Consider the following 17356-nt stretch of genomic DNA (forward strand, 5'->3'; position numbering starts at 1 on the left):
ACCCGCCGCACTACACGCGCCAGGCGGGCCACTGGGACAACCTCGCCTCCAAGACGCACCATCTCAAGGACGGACTCAACAGGTCACTGTCATTATTACTGTCATTATTACTGTCTCCTGCCGCACCCGCCGCACTACACGCGCCAGGCGGGCCACTGGGACAACCTCGCCTCCAAGACGCACCATCTCAAGGACGGACTCAACAGGTCACTGTCATTATTACTGTCATTATTACTGTCTCCTGCCGCACCCGCCGCACTACACGCGCCAGGCGGGCCACTGGGACAACCTCGCCTCCAAGACGCACCATCTCAAGGACGGACTCAACAGGTCACTGTCATTATTACTGTCATTATTACTGTCTCCTGCCGCACCCGCCGCACTACACGCGCCAGGCGGGCCACTGGGACAACCTCGCCTCCAAGACGCACCATCTCAAGGACGGACTCAACAGGTCACTGTCATTATTACTGTCATTATTACTGTCTCCTGCCGCACCCGCCGCACTACACGCGCCAGGCGGGCCACTGGGACAACCTCGCCTCCAAGACGCACCATCTCAAGGACGGACTCAACAGGTCACTGTCATTATTACTGTCATTATTACTGTCTCCTGCCGCACCCGCCGCACTACACGCGCCAGGCGGGCCACTGGGACAACCTCGCCTCCAAGACGCACCATCTCAAGGACGGACTCAACAGGTCACTGTCATTATTACTGTCATTATTACTGTCTCCTGCCGCACCCGCCGCACTACACGCGCCAGGCGGGCCACTGGGACAACCTCGCCTCCAAGACGCACCATCTCAAGGACGGACTCAACAGGTCACTGTCATTATTACTGTCATTATTACTGTCTCCTGCCGCACCCGCCGCACTACACGCGCCAGGCGGGCCACTGGGACAACCTCGCCTCCAAGACGCACCATCTCAAGGACGGACTCAACAGGTCACTGTCATTATTACTGTCATTATTACTGTCTCCTGCCGCACCCGCCGCACTACACGCGCCAGGCGGGCCACTGGGACAACCTCGCCTCCAAGACGCACCATCTCAAGGACGGACTCAACAGGTCACTGTCATTATTACTGTCATTATTACTGTCTCCTGCCGCACCCGCCGCACTACACGCGCCAGGCGGGCCACTGGGACAACCTCGCCTCCAAGACGCACCATCTCAAGGACGGACTCAACAGGTCACTGTCATTATTACTGTCATTATTACTGTCTCCTGCCGCACCCGCCGCACTACACGCGCCAGGCGGGCCACTGGGACAACCTCGCCTCCAAGACGCACCATCTCAAGGACGGACTCAACAGGTCACTGTCATTATTGCTGTTCTTTACATAATCTCGGGACCACAGGGTCCCGGACCTTTGGAAGGCGTACGAGGGGCCGAAGCCAACTCGCAGAGGCCCGTTGAACAATTTTGATCTAAATGTAATGGGACATCAGCCGGCGATTATCCCTGTATGCACTATGGAAGTACACCAAAGGACAATCCCCGGTTGATGCAGGACTATTGCGAGATATGGTAAAAGGAAATGATAGGGATATGGGTGTGGGTGGCTGTGGAATAGTTAACCGGTTAACTATGGGGACTATGGCCCCTGCCCCTGACCAATATTGAAAAATACGGATAAACAGGCAGGGGGTGACTCGCAAACTCAATAGTGGGCCCCCGGAAACGGCCGCTAGCATGTAGCGACAAGGGAAGCAACATCCGTTGAGCTGCTTGAGGAAGGGGAGGCATCCCACGGCTATCAGAGCAATCCCGGAAGTACGGTCAAGACCCCTACCAGCATCTTACTGGGATACGTCCTTCCCCCAAGTGGAGCTGAAGGCAACTCCACTCTTGCGAATCTCCACTCAAACCAGCCGATTAAGGCAAGAGTGAGGTAGGAGAGGCCACTCCGGATAGTCACGAGTACCAACCGGAGTTAAAAAGTAGGGCCTCTCCCGGGAGTCAGGTCCGTGGGGTCGCCACTGCCCAACAGCTCGCCACAAGCTGCCTTGCGGACTTATTACTGTCATTATTACTGTCTCCTGCCGCACCCGCCGCACTACACGCGCCAGGCGGGCCACTGGGACAACCTCGCCTCCAAGACGCACCATCTCAAGGACGGACTCAACAGGTCACTGTCATTATTACTGTCATTATTACTGTCTCCTGCCGCACCCGCCGCACTACACGCGCCAGGCGGGCCACTGGGACAACCTCGCCTCCAAGACGCACCATCTCAAGGACGGACTCAACAGGTCACTGTCATTATTACTGTCATTATTACTGTCTCCTGCCGCACCCGCCGCACTACACGCGCCAGGCGGGCCACTGGGACAACCTCGCCTCCAAGACGCACCATCTCAAGGACGGACTCAACAGGTCACTGTCATTATTACTGTCATTATTACTGTCTCCTGCCGCACCCGCCGCACTACACGCGCCAGGCGGGCCACTGGGACAACCTCGCCTCCAAGACGCACCATCTCAAGGACGGACTCAACAGGTCACTGTCATTATTACTGTCATTATTACTGTCTCCTGCCGCACCCGCCGCACTACACGCGCCAGGCGGGCCACTGGGACAACCTCGCCTCCAAGACGCACCATCTCAAGGACGGACTCAACAGGTCACTGTCATTATTACTGTCATTATTACTGTCTCCTGCCGCACCCGCCGCACTACACGCGCCAGGCGGGCCACTGGGACAACCTCGCCTCCAAGACGCACCATCTCAAGGACGGACTCAACAGGTCACTGTCATTATTACTGTCATTATTACTGTCTCCTGCCGCACCCGCCGCACTACACGCGCCAGGCGGGCCACTGGGACAACCTCGCCTCCAAGACGCACCATCTCAAGGACGGACTCAACAGGTCACTGTCATTATTACTGTCATTATTACTGTCTCCTGCCGCACCCGCCGCACTACACGCGCCAGGCGGGCCACTGGGACAACCTCGCCTCCAAGACGCACCATCTCAAGGACGGACTCAACAGGTCACTGTCATTATTACTGTCATTATTACTGTCTCCTGCCGCACCCGCCGCACTACACGCGCCAGGCGGGCCACTGGGACAACCTCGCCTCCAAGACGCACCATCTCAAGGACGGACTCAACAGGTCACTGTCATTATTACTGTCATTATTACTGTCTCCTGCCGCACCCGCCGCACTACACGCGCCAGGCGGGCCACTGGGACAACCTCGCCTCCAAGACGCACCATCTCAAGGACGGACTCAACAGGTCACTGTCATTATTACTGTCATTATTACTGTCTCCTGCCGCACCCGCCGCACTACACGCGCCAGGCGGGCCACTGGGACAACCTCGCCTCCAAGACGCACCATCTCAAGGACGGACTCAACAGGTCACTGTCATTATTACTGTCATTATTACTGTCTCCTGCCGCACCCGCCGCACTACACGCGCCAGGCGGGCCACTGGGACAACCTCGCCTCCAAGACGCACCATCTCAAGGACGGACTCAACAGGTCACTGTCATTATTACTGTCATTATTACTGTCTCCTGCCGCACCCGCCGCACTACACGCGCCAGGCGGGCCACTGGGACAACCTCGCCTCCAAGACGCACCATCTCAAGGACGGACTCAACAGGTCACTGTCATTATTACTGTCATTATTACTGTCTCCTGCCGCACCCGCCGCACTACACGCGCCAGGCGGGCCACTGGGACAACCTCGCCTCCAAGACGCACCATCTCAAGGACGGACTCAACAGGTCACTGTCATTATTACTGTCATTATTACTGTCTCCTGCCGCACCCGCCGCACTACACGCGCCAGGCGGGCCACTGGGACAACCTCGCCTCCAAGACGCACCATCTCAAGGACGGACTCAACAGGTCACTGTCATTATTACTGTCATTATTACTGTCTCCTGCCGCACCCGCCGCACTACACGCGCCAGGCGGGCCACTGGGACAACCTCGCCTCCAAGACGCACCATCTCAAGGACGGACTCAACAGGTCACTGTCATTATTACTGTCATTATTACTGTCTCCTGCCGCACCCGCCGCACTACACGCGCCAGGCGGGCCACTGGGACAACCTCGCCTCCAAGACGCACCATCTCAAGGACGGACTCAACAGGTCACTGTCATTATTACTGTCATTATTACTGTCTCCTGCCGCACCCGCCGCACTACACGCGCCAGGCGGGCCACTGGGACAACCTCGCCTCCAAGACGCACCATCTCAAGGACGGACTCAACAGGTCACTGTCATTATTACTGTCATTATTACTGTCTCCTGCCGCACCCGCCGCACTACACGCGCCAGGCGGGCCACTGGGACAACCTCGCCTCCAAGACGCACCATCTCAAGGACGGACTCAACAGGTCACTGTCATTATTACTGTCATTATTACTGTCTCCTGCCGCACCCGCCGCACTACACGCGCCAGGCGGGCCACTGGGACAACCTCGCCTCCAAGACGCACCATCTCAAGGACGGACTCAACAGGTCACTGTCATTATTACTGTCATTATTACTGTCTCCTGCCGCACCCGCCGCACTACACGCGCCAGGCGGGCCACTGGGACAACCTCGCCTCCAAGACGCACCATCTCAAGGACGGACTCAACAGGTCACTGTCATTATTACTGTCATTATTACTGTCTCCTGCCGCACCCGCCGCACTACACGCGCCAGGCGGGCCACTGGGACAACCTCGCCTCCAAGACGCACCATCTCAAGGACGGACTCAACAGGTCACTGTCATTATTACTGTCATTATTACTGTCTCCTGCCGCACCCGCCGCACTACACGCGCCAGGCGGGCCACTGGGACAACCTCGCCTCCAAGACGCACCATCTCAAGGACGGACTCAACAGGTCACTGTCATTATTACTGTCATTATTACTGTCTCCTGCCGCACCCGCCGCACTACACGCGCCAGGCGGGCCACTGGGACAACCTCGCCTCCAAGACGCACCATCTCAAGGACGGACTCAACAGGTCACTGTCATTATTACTGTCATTATTACTGTCTCCTGCCGCACCCGCCGCACTACACGCGCCAGGCGGGCCACTGGGACAACCTCGCCTCCAAGACGCACCATCTCAAGGACGGACTCAACAGGTCACTGTCATTATTACTGTCATTGGATGGAAGCTGTTCATTTCTTGTAATCATCGTCATTTTGCTGAATAAAGGATTCGAACTTTGCAAGGGATAAAACCACTTATTGTATTCGTCACGATTGGCAGAAAGCTTGGGGAATATCATTAGCCGAAATATCACTGGAAGTATCACACATTCAACAATCAGCAATGAATGTGTATCGTTCGAAAAATATCCACTGCTAAACTAAGGGTGTATTTCCCTAATCACCAGTTGGTAGTTGAAAATCTATTGAATGTTCGGTGATTAATGGTAACGTAAGGTTTCTTAGGAAGCTGCATAGGTCTAAGTTGACTTATTTTCTGTTGTTTCCAGACTGTACTGCCTGATCCCGTACGGCATCATCACGCAGTCCATCTGGGACTACATCATGCCGGCCTGGATGGAGGCCATCTGTACTGATGTCCCGGAGAAGGTGAGATAATGCACCCTTATAATAATCAAAACGCTTTTTAATATAAAGTTAATTATCTTAATATACTTCTATATACTTAAAGACATCTAATGATTACTTAAACTCCTCAAACTCCTTAGTAACAATTCTGTTCGGAAAACAATTGCTGAACAACAGATAACTGGGTTAAATCACCATTTAATGACTCTGAATACGGTGCTAAGAGATATTATAAAATTTCGAATAATACTTTACCCTTGGGATTCCCTTCCCATCACATCAGAATTATCTATGATATTACTAGTATCACATCATAGTCTGTCACATAATAACTAAATGTTATACAAGAACTTAATCTATTTAATCATATTACCAACAATTGGAAATAAATGGCGTATTGTATGATTCTCTTCTAAGATTATTTAGCATCTGATATCTATAAAACCTTTAATTACTTTATAGGAACTGATGGAGCTGAAAGTCCCCCTAGGCAAGATCTTGGAGCCGGAAGGTGCTATGGTGGGTGTGGATGAGAAGAACCTGTACAAGTTCGCAGTGCTCAAGGTCACTGATACTCCTACTCCTGACACAGTTCTACCTGTGTTGGAGTGGTTCCAGGTATGAACAGAATATTTCTTCTTTTATAGAAAACGCCGGTAAACGAGCAGACGTAACACCTGATGGTAAGCAATCGCCGCCGCCCATGGACACTTGAAACAAGTGCGTTAGTGCGTCGCCGGCCTTTTGGGGGTTAGGAATTTAAGGGTTGTTGGGGAATCGGAGATTGGGAAGGTGGGAATTGGGCCTCCGGTAACCTCACTCACACAACGAAACAACGCAAATTGAACAAAAGACCTAGTGATTGAAAATGCCATCAATATTTAATCAAATGTAAACCTTACCTTGTAAACTTTAAAGTTGATTATAGTTTGAAACTGTTCCCTTAGACATAGGTTTATATTCTAATATTTTTCAGACGATATCAATGTTGGACGTCCGCATCCCTCTGAACCAGTTGTTCGATCTCTTCAGCCACTGCGTCGTCAACTTGCCGGAGAAGATATTCAAACCACCTACTCTAGGTAATGTAGTTTTGTACAAAAATAGACCGAATTTTGTTAGTAATAAGGTTGAAACTAAAATGTCACTTGATTTGATTTAATGTTTAACGTCCAAATTCTCAAACGCCAGTCAATTTTAATACGCTCTCAACGATAGTTCTGTCACTACAAATTCTTTATAAAAGACAGAGATAGCACGATATTTAAGCACAGCAACTTAAAATTAAGTAGCGTTTCAGTATTCGGGCGTAAGAGTTATAATGGAAGTTGATCCTCGGTTTGCTCCATTAAAATCTACGATTTGGCGTTCCAAGCTGTATTAATATCATAAATATTCAAAAATGCCTATAGAATATTTAAATTAACTTTTCGTTTTGATCATCTATAGATGGTTCGAAACCGAAAGACTCGAAGGAGTCCCCCAGCAACGCGGACAAGGAGAAGAAGGACAAGGACGACCAGATGAAGCCGCAGAACCTCACCTGCTGCATACTCATGCTGGATATACTGCTCAAACAGGTCGCGCGGATTTTATACCGTCACACGTACAAGTTCTCTCTCTCTCTCTCTCTCTCTCACTCACTCTCTCTCTCTCTCTCTCTCTCTCTCTCTCTCTCTCTCTCTCTCTCTCTCTCTCTCTCTCTCTATCACTCACTCACTCACTCTCTCACTCTATCACTCTCTCACTCTATCACTCACTCACTCACACTCTCTCTCTATCACTCACTCACACTCTCTCTCTATCACTCACTCACTCACACTCTCTCTCTATCACTCACTCACTCACTCTCTCTCTATCACTCTCTCTCTCTCTCTCTCACTCACTCACTCACTCTCACTCTCTCACTCTCACTCTCTCTCACTCTCTCTCTCTCTCTCGCTCTCTCTCTCTCACTCTCTCGCTCTCTCTCTCTCACTCTCTTTCTCACTCTCACTCTCTCTCTCTCTCTCTCTCACTCACTCACTCACTCACTCACTCACTCACTCTAAAGGGGAACATAAGATATTATTGTATAAAACTGATATCACATGCAGATGGAGCTACAACAGCGCCGTATAAACAGCCAGAACGTGAGCAGCGAGGCCACCAAGTTACTACGTCTCATGCTGAAGTCCAACCAGACCAACACTATTGAACATGGTGGGTGCAACACTCTGTCTATGAAATACATAAATGATTATTATAAATCTGGTATCAGTTCTAGCACTCTGTATTAAAACTGGAGTTAATCTACATTAATAGAATAGACATACTAAATTAATTATTATGTTATCGGCTTACTCACGTGAGTGTAGCAGCGCGTCAATCGCCGCGTCGCGGAATGCTGTTCATGAATATGAGCCTCTAGTATGGCTTGAAACTAGTCGAGTTCCTCGTCAAAACATTACGTGAGTAAGCCGATAACATAATAATATTTTGGTGTTCTTGGTCAAATACAGTAAGAGTTAATGCAACTTGTAGTTGGTTTATCTGATCATTAATGAATTTGTCTATGCAGCGGTGTGCCAGGCGGAGGGCGCGTGTTCGTACTGCGAGGCGGCCGCGCTCTGGCACCAGCTGGCTGTACTACTCGTGCGGGCGCTCGTACCCGACCGGCCCCGGCCTGAGGTATGTACACATATATGTAAACTTTTAGCCATTCATAACTTCAAGGACCATGATATCCAAGATCCACTCTGGCACCTCTACCAGCATAACAACCTTCATCATCTTCTCCTTTAGGCATCAGTAGAAGACCTATGGGCAGAACCGTCATGCCACAAGAAGGCTCCCTCAGAGGAGGAACGCAGCAAGTCGGGCGGTACTCCAGCGACGTCAGTAGACGCGCTGATGTCCATGGCACACCCACTACACGAGCGGGGCGCCGGCGCCGTTGGCGGAGTACTTGTTCACATGCCACATGTACGTACTACGTGTGTTGTTTAAATATTTCATGTCACAAAATTTCTAGTAGATGTTTTATCGATGTTGTTCATTCGATCGGTGTTGGTTCAAATCGATAGGTTTATTTTATTCCAAATCGATACCTCTGCTTCTCTATTTTTTCATTGTTCTATCTAAAACTTTTGCATGATGGGCTAAAATTTTACAGTGATGGGTATTTATTGTGTTCCAATTTGCTGAACTATTTTCTTTAACAGATAAACTTCTTTAAAAGATTTTTAACTTTATGGTATGGTGATAAAGTCGAATATCGAATGAATTTGACTAACCTAAGTAACTTGAAATCTTACGATATACACAATAACTTACCATCGTTTAAACTAAATAATGAAACCAAAAGTATTGGACAGTGAGTTCAGTGGTTGGCTAGGAAATAAATGTGTTTAGTAAATATAATTGTAACGTAGTTGTATAGTTTGTTCATTTCATGCAACTCTCTCTCATAAGCGACGTGGGCTCGGATGCCACGATCACTAAATCTTCGGGCGACACACAAGTATGTCACACTGGTTTTTTACAAGCTTTCCAACGAGATGTTTCACATTTTATAAGACTAAAATTCTTATAGTTTAGTAGCAAAAATCTTACTTTTTCGCTATCACATTTCATCCTCAAACTGTACTTCATCCTCAAAGTCTAGTGATATCGATAAAACCGTATTGATTAAAATAAAACTTAATCGATAAAACATATTGATTTAAAAAAAACTATATCGATAAAAATCTTATCGATTAATGATGACTTATGACCAGTTAGTTACCTTGTTCAATTTTGAACTCTAAAGTTAAATATTTAAAGTCTAGTATTAATGTAAGACATCTCGGTAGCAAAGCGTCTATCTTACCTAACTCTTGTGCTTATTCATATGTGAATGTGTTTTGTGTTATTGATGTTTAGTTTAAGGGCCAATTTTGTACTTTATTAACAAGTAACTAAAGTTCTATTTCCTGTATTATTTGGATTTACCAAGTTCATACGTTTAGTAAGTATTTATCTATTTAGTTCGGATAATAAAATAATATAAAATGATCGGATTTCAATAATCGTTTGGAAGTAATGCGCATGCGCATACATACTTAATTTTAAAGATTTTCTTCTTTGAAGCGTTATATGTCAATATAAAACCATTTCTTGTCTTTCTTTTAATGTGTTGTTACAAAATTGGCTTTGTATAAGACTTCACTGTGTGTACATAATTATTTAAATAGCTGTTGTAGTTTTAGTAAATAATATACCAAGCTTAGTTTCCAATGTATTACGCAGTGAAGTCGGTAGTTTGATGTTGTATCGTAGTTCTGACCGAAATATTTATTGTTTCGGTCAAAATAATAAAACAAACTAGTTTTTTTAAAGTATTGGTTATAAGAAGTCATGGTTATAGACCGTTCAAAATTGACATTAATTGGAAGAATACGTATAGATGAAATGTCATATACGTAATGCAGGTAAATAATTTACTATTGATTGGTTTTAATATGGAAATATTTTTATTTCAATAGCCTCTAGTTTTAAAAAGCCTTTAAAAGGACTTTCAATGTTAGTTTCAATGGTAGAACGTCAAAATTCCAATGAAATTAAAGTTCAAAATTATTTTATAGCTAAACAGTAAAATGCCTTTATACGACAAAATTGTGGGACACATAATATTATTGAGTCACATTAATTCAAAGAAAGTTTAGTACAAGCACACTTTAGTGTTAGCAATTGATATCTAGTCTTTGACTTTTAATGTTGACTTAACTTTTTATTTTGACATTGACATTTGACATTTGAGTTTGAACATTAAGTTCCACAAGATAAGCTATGAGTTCAGACGGAGTATAGAGCGTGGTGTGCGCAGATAATGACGGCGACGGTGGAGACGATAACGGAGCAGTTGGACATGGCGGTGTCGCTGCCGCCCGCCGACGCGCCCGCGCTCGCCACCGCGCACACCGTCACGCTCACCGACACCGACGTCGCCACCGCCACCGCCGACGTACGTACTACATCACCTTCTTTCAGCAGGGGTCCAGAAGATGTTATAAGTCCCATGTAATAGGGGGCGAGCCTGTTGCTATATACCGCACTCGTTTCCAGTCTCCGTGCTACAACCGAGAAATTTTTCGATAATCCGAAAAAAGCCCAGTAATACTTTGCCCGACCCGGGAATCGAACCCGAGACCCCTTGTTCGGCAGTTGCACTTGCGACCACTCGACCAACGAGACAGTCACTTAAAGCAGCCCCTTTTGCACCCCTGCCTACACCCCTTCGAGGTTAATAAAAGCGTGACGTTGTGTTGGTCCAGAAGGTGTCTATAAGATTTCTCTTTAAAAAAGATGTCGAAAAATCCCTGAAATCAAAACCCAAGTTTTGTATTCAGCTGACACTATTAAAAACAACCTTAATCCAACATGACAATATGTTTTATCTCTTCAATAAAGATGATGACAGGGTATAAAACGTAACTTTAACACACAGGTGTCAACACCAAACCTACTAGGCGACCATGAGAACATGGCAGAGTCAGTAGAAGACGATATGACGAACTTCTGGCCGACGTCTGCCGGCAAGTTCCACTTCTGTATCGAAGAACTGCCGCAAGAGTTGCAGTACATCCATCAATTACTACAGGTAGGATTCTTCGAGCTACGGCTACGCTGCTACGTCGTAGTAAAGTGCTACGCCGTAGTACTTACAATAATTAAGTTGTTGTTTATGATCTTATTACATAAGGTTGAGGTTTCTAGCAAGTCATAGATGTGATTATAAAATATGTTTTACAAATTCCGCACCCACAGAATTTAAACTATAGTTTCCGTTGTAGATCACCTAACTTTGATCGTTTTGCAACCGAACATCATTGAAGTCTATGTCGATTTGAATGAAAACATACCTAAATATTTTTGTTTTTCGATACTAAACCTTATTTCTACCCACCCTAGGAGTTGAAGAGCACCTCTCGTCCCGACGTACTGTACCACCTCCTGCAGTGCTTGCAAGTGCTGGTGCTGAGTACTGATGCGCTGGCAGACCATCGCGGCTTCCTCATCTGGTGCCAGGAGAATCTGCTCATTGACAAGTAAGGATTTATTTATTGAAGGACAATTTAGCTGAACGTGGAATCTTGCTGTGGGATTACTGTTTCAAAAGGGTCAACACACACTGTTATTTTTACATGATCTAAAAATTGTTTGTTGTTATCATGGATATTTTTTATCAACACAACGACAACGCAGAGGATAGTCCTGGATGACACGTTGGACTGGCGTTACATTTTCTTTTCTAGATATCCTCAAGTTCTATAACCTATAATATGCCATCTTATACTTCCTTAGTGTACTTTTCTACCAGAGATATGATATTATGCTAGGTTACTGTGAATGCGTTTGACTTCCCTACTATCGATACATCGCATTCTCGAGCTGCGTATCTTCGTCTCACAGCTACTTTGCGGCATCGCATCTTCATAGCACATCTTACTCGCACAGCTACATAGCTTAGTATCAGTGGAAACAGTCACAAAGTTTCACAGCTTAGCTATTACATCTTCGTAGCATAGCTACATAGCACATCACTGGTCGAAAAGCACCCTAATCCCTCTATTTCTCTCTAGCCTATGGAACGTATGCAACGCGTCCCACTCGCACATATGTTCGGTGGCGGTGCCCGTACTGCTGCACTGCGTGACCCTGGCGGGGGGGGCCGATGTCTTCTGCAACCTCATCCGGGACCAGTTCCACCACCACGACTACCACGTCCGGTTCACGGCTGTGGAACGAGTCACTATTATTATTAGGTGAGTGGTTCAATTGTCATCAGTAGTTGGAAAATGTTCATTGCTGAAGGAAGGGTTCATGTTTGCAAATAAATCTGGAGCTATAGAAAATTTTCTTTCATAGGTTGTTCACGATTATAATTTTTTTTTAATTGAAGTAGAAAGTGAGTTTTTTAAAATCAAAAACTTCGGTCGTTTTTTATACTTCAATATTCAATATATTTATGTGTAAATTGTATCTTTCGTATAATACATGGTGTTTAAATTTTTGATGTAAGATCGTTTAACGTTGTTTTGCACTAATAAATTAATCTATTATAAGTCAAAGAAGAGGCCCCTAATCCATCGGTGGACCATCATAAACTTTAGTAGATGTTAAATAAAACACACATTTTGCACTAAAACCAGTAGAAGATCAGATTCATTCAGTAGATGTTAATTTAAAATACCCTTTAAAATACACCAGTACCAAAATTATCTTTGAACACTACGTACGGTCTAGATTCATGGACGGGTCCCCGGTGAAGACCAGCCTTCCGCTGCAGACGGCCCTGGCCACCGCCTTCTGCTACCTGATCTCCAGCATGGACGACATCAACGTGTACGTGGCACAGCGCGCCACCCTGTACATTGGCACCGTGCACGACAACGCTATCGATGTGAGTACTTACTGTTTACACAACGTGTACGTGCACAGCGCGCCACCCTGTACATCGGCACCGTGCACGACAACGCTATCGATGTGAGTACTTAACTTACACAACGTGTACGTGCACAGCGCGCCACCCTGTACATCGGCACCGTGCACGACAACGCTATCGATGTGAGTACTTACTGTTTACACAACGTGTACGTGCACAGCGCGCCACCCTGTACATTGGCACCGTGCACGACAACGCTATCGATGTGAGTACCTTACTGTTACACAACGTGTACGTGCACAGCGCGCCACCCTGTACATCGGCACCGTGCACGACAACGCATCGATGTGAGTACTTACTGTTTACACAACGTGTACGTGCACAGCGCGCCACCCTGTACATCGGCACCGTGCACGACAACGCTATCGATGTGAGTACCTTACTGTTTACACAACGTGTACGTGCACAGCGCGCCACCCTGTACATTGGCACCGTGCACGACAACGCTATCGATGTGAGTACCTTACTGTTACACAACGTGTACGTGCACAGCGCGCCACCCTGTACATGGCACCGTGCACGACAACGCTATCGATGTGAGTACTTACTGTTTACACAACGTGTACGTGGCACAGCGCGCCACCCTGTACATCGGCACCGTGCACGACAACGCTATCGATGTGAGTACTTACTGTTTACACAACGTGTACGTGCACAGCGGACCCTGTACATTGGCACCGTGCACGACAACGCTATCGATTGAGTACCTTACTGTTACACAACGTGTACGTGCACAGCGCGCCACCCAATTGTACATCACCGTGCACGACAACGTTGTGAGTATACTGTTTACCACGTGTTGCACAGCGCGCCACCCTGTACATCGGCACCGTGCACGACAACGCTATCATGAGTACTTACTGTTTACACACGTGTACTGCACAGCGCGCCACCCTGTACATTTACCGTGCACGACAACGCTATCGATGTGAGTACCTTACTGTTACAGAAACGTGTACGTGCACAGCGCGGTTGTACATCGGCACCGTGCACGACAACGCTATCGATGTAATACTTACTGTTTACACAACGTGTACGTGCACAGCGCGCCACCCTGTACATTGGCACCGTGCACGACAAGCTATCGAGAACTGTACACAACGTGTACGTGCACAGCGCGCCACCCTTTACATCGGCACCGTGCACGACAACGCTATCGATGTGAGTACTTACTGTTTACACAACGTGTACGTGCACAGCGCGCCACCCTGTACATCGGCACCGTGCATCGACAACGCTATCGATGTGAGTACTTACTGTTTACACAACGTGTACGTGCACAGCGCGCCACCCTGTACATTGGACAACGCTATCGATGTGAGTACCTTACTGTTACACAACGTGTACGTGCACAGCGCGCCACCCTGTACATCGGCACCGTGCACGACAACGCTATCGATGTGAGTACTTACTGTTTACACAACGTGTACGTGCACAGCGCGCCACCTGTACATTGGCACCGTGCACGACAACGCTATCGATGTGAGTACCTTACTGTTACACAACGTGTACGTGCACAGCGCGCCACCCTGTACATCGGCACCGTGCACGACAACGCTATCGATGTGAGTACTTACTGTTTACACAACGTGTACGTGCACAGCGCGCCACCCTGTACATTGGCACCGTGCACGACAACGCTATCGATGTGAGTACCTTACTGTTACACAACGTGTACGTGCACAGCGCGCCACCCTGTACATTGGCACCGTGCACGACAACGCCATCGATGTGAGTACTTACTGTTTACACAACGTGTACGTGCACAGCGCGCCACCCTGTACATTGGCACCGTGCACGACAACGCTATCGATGTGAGTACCTTACTGTTTACACAACGTGTACGTGCACAGCGCGCCACCCTGTACATTGGCACCGTGCACGACAACGCTATCGATGTGAGTACCTTACTGTTTACACAACGTGTACGTGCACAGCGCGCCACCCTGTACATCGGCACCGTGCACGACAACGCTATCGATGTGAGTACCTTACTGTTTACACAACGTGTACGTGCACAGCGCGCCACCCTGTACATGGCACCGTGCACGACAACGCTATCGATGTGAGTACCTTACTGTTTACACAACGTGTACGTGCACAGCGCGCCACCCTGTACATTGGCACCGTGCACGACAACGCTATCGATGTGAGTACCTTACTGTTTACACAAGTGCTTAAGAAATCTTAGAAAAAATTAAGCACCATTGTTTTTGTAACAACCTGTAAACTGTTACAAAAACCTTATAGCAACTAAAGATAGATAGTTTGGGAGTCAAAATTAAATATTCATTAACACTAATCAATTAGTTTAGTCCTAATGATGTCTGTATTCTATTTGAAAAAATCGTTTTCATCTATAGTATTGTATAAAATCATAACTTTCTTAAATGCTCTTGTGTGTATAATTATACCATTTCCATTCCACGTTGTATCACCGCTAGCACATCAATCTGCCTGTCATCATGTCATCTCCAATACCATTGACTGATCAGTCAGTCAGTGGTGGTTGGTACATAGGTACTTTAGCTAGATGGACTGCCGTCATCCACAAAAAGGTTGCTTTGGGGTTGTCATCAGTCCACCTAGCTGGAAGGCGCCCTACACTACGTTCCCTAGGCTCACTCTTCACTCCAGAAGCCCACCGTCATCAGCTCAAGTTATCAGAAAAGTCATCAAGGTTCTTTGATAGATTTTCAACTTTATTGACCCGTGATAAAGTTCAAAATCTAATGACGAAACTTGATATTTCACTTCATTCAGTTTAATAGTGTTTGTGTTAGTATAGTTTTGTTAACTTACTGTTTTAACTTTAACATATTGAATATTTGTATTTTGAAAATTTAAAAAGTCTATTTTATAGAATTAGAGTATTTGAAGATATTCCATTTACAAATTAAAAAATATGAATTGAAATAATACTCTAATTTAATACACCTTTGCTTAAACTTTCAACTATTAACGTATTAAGAAGACATAGAGATAGATAGAGATAGAGAAAGAGATAGTTTATCTTCTAAAACAGAGAAGAAAGAAGACCCCTGGTACTCTCTGTCCTATGTTATCAGTTATCAAACCGGTGACTCAGTCGCCACTGACTGTTGATAATGTGGGATAGCGGGTAACCACTCGCATCATATGGGAAGAGGAAGGGCTCGATATAATACTGGGTGAGCTTTTGTATAAACTTTTCTATACATGTTGTATTATATTATGTATTTAAATACATTTATTTATTATTATAATTATGTCTTTCGAACACAAAACGTTATTATGGGCTTGGGTTTTCGCTTACCAGAGGGCTTAGTACGAGTATGTTTTACGTTTAACGCGAAAAAAATAAGGGTGCGTTCGGCGCTCTGATTGGTTTGTTTATTCGAGCCTTCCAATGCGAGAATTCCCAAACGAGAGCGAGGCACTTTGATTGGCCGGCTCGAATAAACCAACCAATCGGAGCGCCGAACTCACCCTCGTTCCAATTCGTTAAACGTAAAACAAACTCGTACTAAGCCCTCTGGTGAGGAAAAAACAAGCCCTAGTTAGGTCTTTAATTAAATAAATAAATATATAAGGTGTTCTAACATTATCTGCCACGTCTTTAATGGGAGGTAGTGTTGTGTTTGAAGATTACAATAGTGAAAAAGTTTCGTACCACGTACCAGTCAATACAAATTGCGCTCTTTGTTGTCGCTGATTCTACATAAAGTTTACAAATTCGCACTTTTCGTCGCTTCATCAATGGCAACAATAATTTTCATTGACGAAGCAACAAAAACACTGAAAGAAATAACTCTTTTTACTGAAAAAGAATTACTCGTTATCAATAATTTATTTCTATTTGCTATTGTAATCTTCAAACAACACTACCTCCCATTAAAGCCGTGGCAGATAATTTTAGAACACCTTACATATTTGACAAAGTCTACATGCTCCAACATTCTCCAGTTACTCCTATACTGCTTGGAGACGCAGTTCGACCTGGTGATAGTGGATCGTCCGATGATCCTCCAGTCCATCTACCAGCTGCACAACACGCTCAGTGACCGCAAGATCCTCACGTGGGAGTTCTTCCTCAACAGATTCGAAGCCCTCTTCCTCGAAGCACAGATCAATTCTAACAAGACTATTGACTTTTCTAATTTGAGAGGTAGGTGTAACACCAAAAGGTGGTGTAAGGTCTTTGTAATGTTTTTTTTAGGATTTTGAGATTGGTTTTGATAGCAAATATTAGATTTGTAGACCTTAAAAATTCGGCTTTCGGTTACTTGCATGATTTTTCTAAAAGAAAAAGATGAAAACCAACTTAATGGTGTTGCACAATTAATTTATCATCAAAACTTA

The 17356-nt window shown here is 46.1% G+C and overlaps 1 protein-coding gene across 14 annotated transcripts in view; it reads left to right on the forward strand.

Moving 5' to 3' along the window:
* The window catches only part of LOC118278074 (protein unc-79 homolog), a 64940-nt gene that overhangs the window by 21373 nt on the left and 26211 nt on the right, over positions 1 to 17356 (forward strand). For all 14 annotated transcript variants that reach the window (XM_050700161.1, XM_050700176.1, XM_050700162.1 and 11 more), the window contains 14 exons: positions 5472 to 5571; positions 6013 to 6168; positions 6527 to 6632; positions 7000 to 7130; positions 7647 to 7752; positions 8111 to 8220; positions 8335 to 8514; positions 8972 to 9052; positions 10397 to 10534; positions 11018 to 11170; positions 11482 to 11618; positions 12153 to 12335; positions 12817 to 12973; positions 16961 to 17162. In XM_050700161.1, coding sequence (XP_050556118.1) covers positions 5472 to 5571; positions 6013 to 6168; positions 6527 to 6632; positions 7000 to 7130; positions 7647 to 7752; positions 8111 to 8220; positions 8335 to 8514; positions 8972 to 9052; positions 10397 to 10534; positions 11018 to 11170; positions 11482 to 11618; positions 12153 to 12335; positions 12817 to 12973; positions 16961 to 17162 — 1940 coding nt within the window. The remainder of the gene's footprint in view (positions 1 to 5471; positions 5572 to 6012; positions 6169 to 6526; positions 6633 to 6999; positions 7131 to 7646; positions 7753 to 8110; positions 8221 to 8334; positions 8515 to 8971; positions 9053 to 10396; positions 10535 to 11017; positions 11171 to 11481; positions 11619 to 12152; positions 12336 to 12816; positions 12974 to 16960; positions 17163 to 17356) is intronic.

The sequence above is a fragment of the Spodoptera frugiperda genome, chromosome 18, assembly GCF_023101765.2.
Source record: "Spodoptera frugiperda isolate SF20-4 chromosome 18, AGI-APGP_CSIRO_Sfru_2.0, whole genome shotgun sequence".
Classification (NCBI taxonomy): Eukaryota; Metazoa; Arthropoda; class Insecta; order Lepidoptera; family Noctuidae; genus Spodoptera; species Spodoptera frugiperda.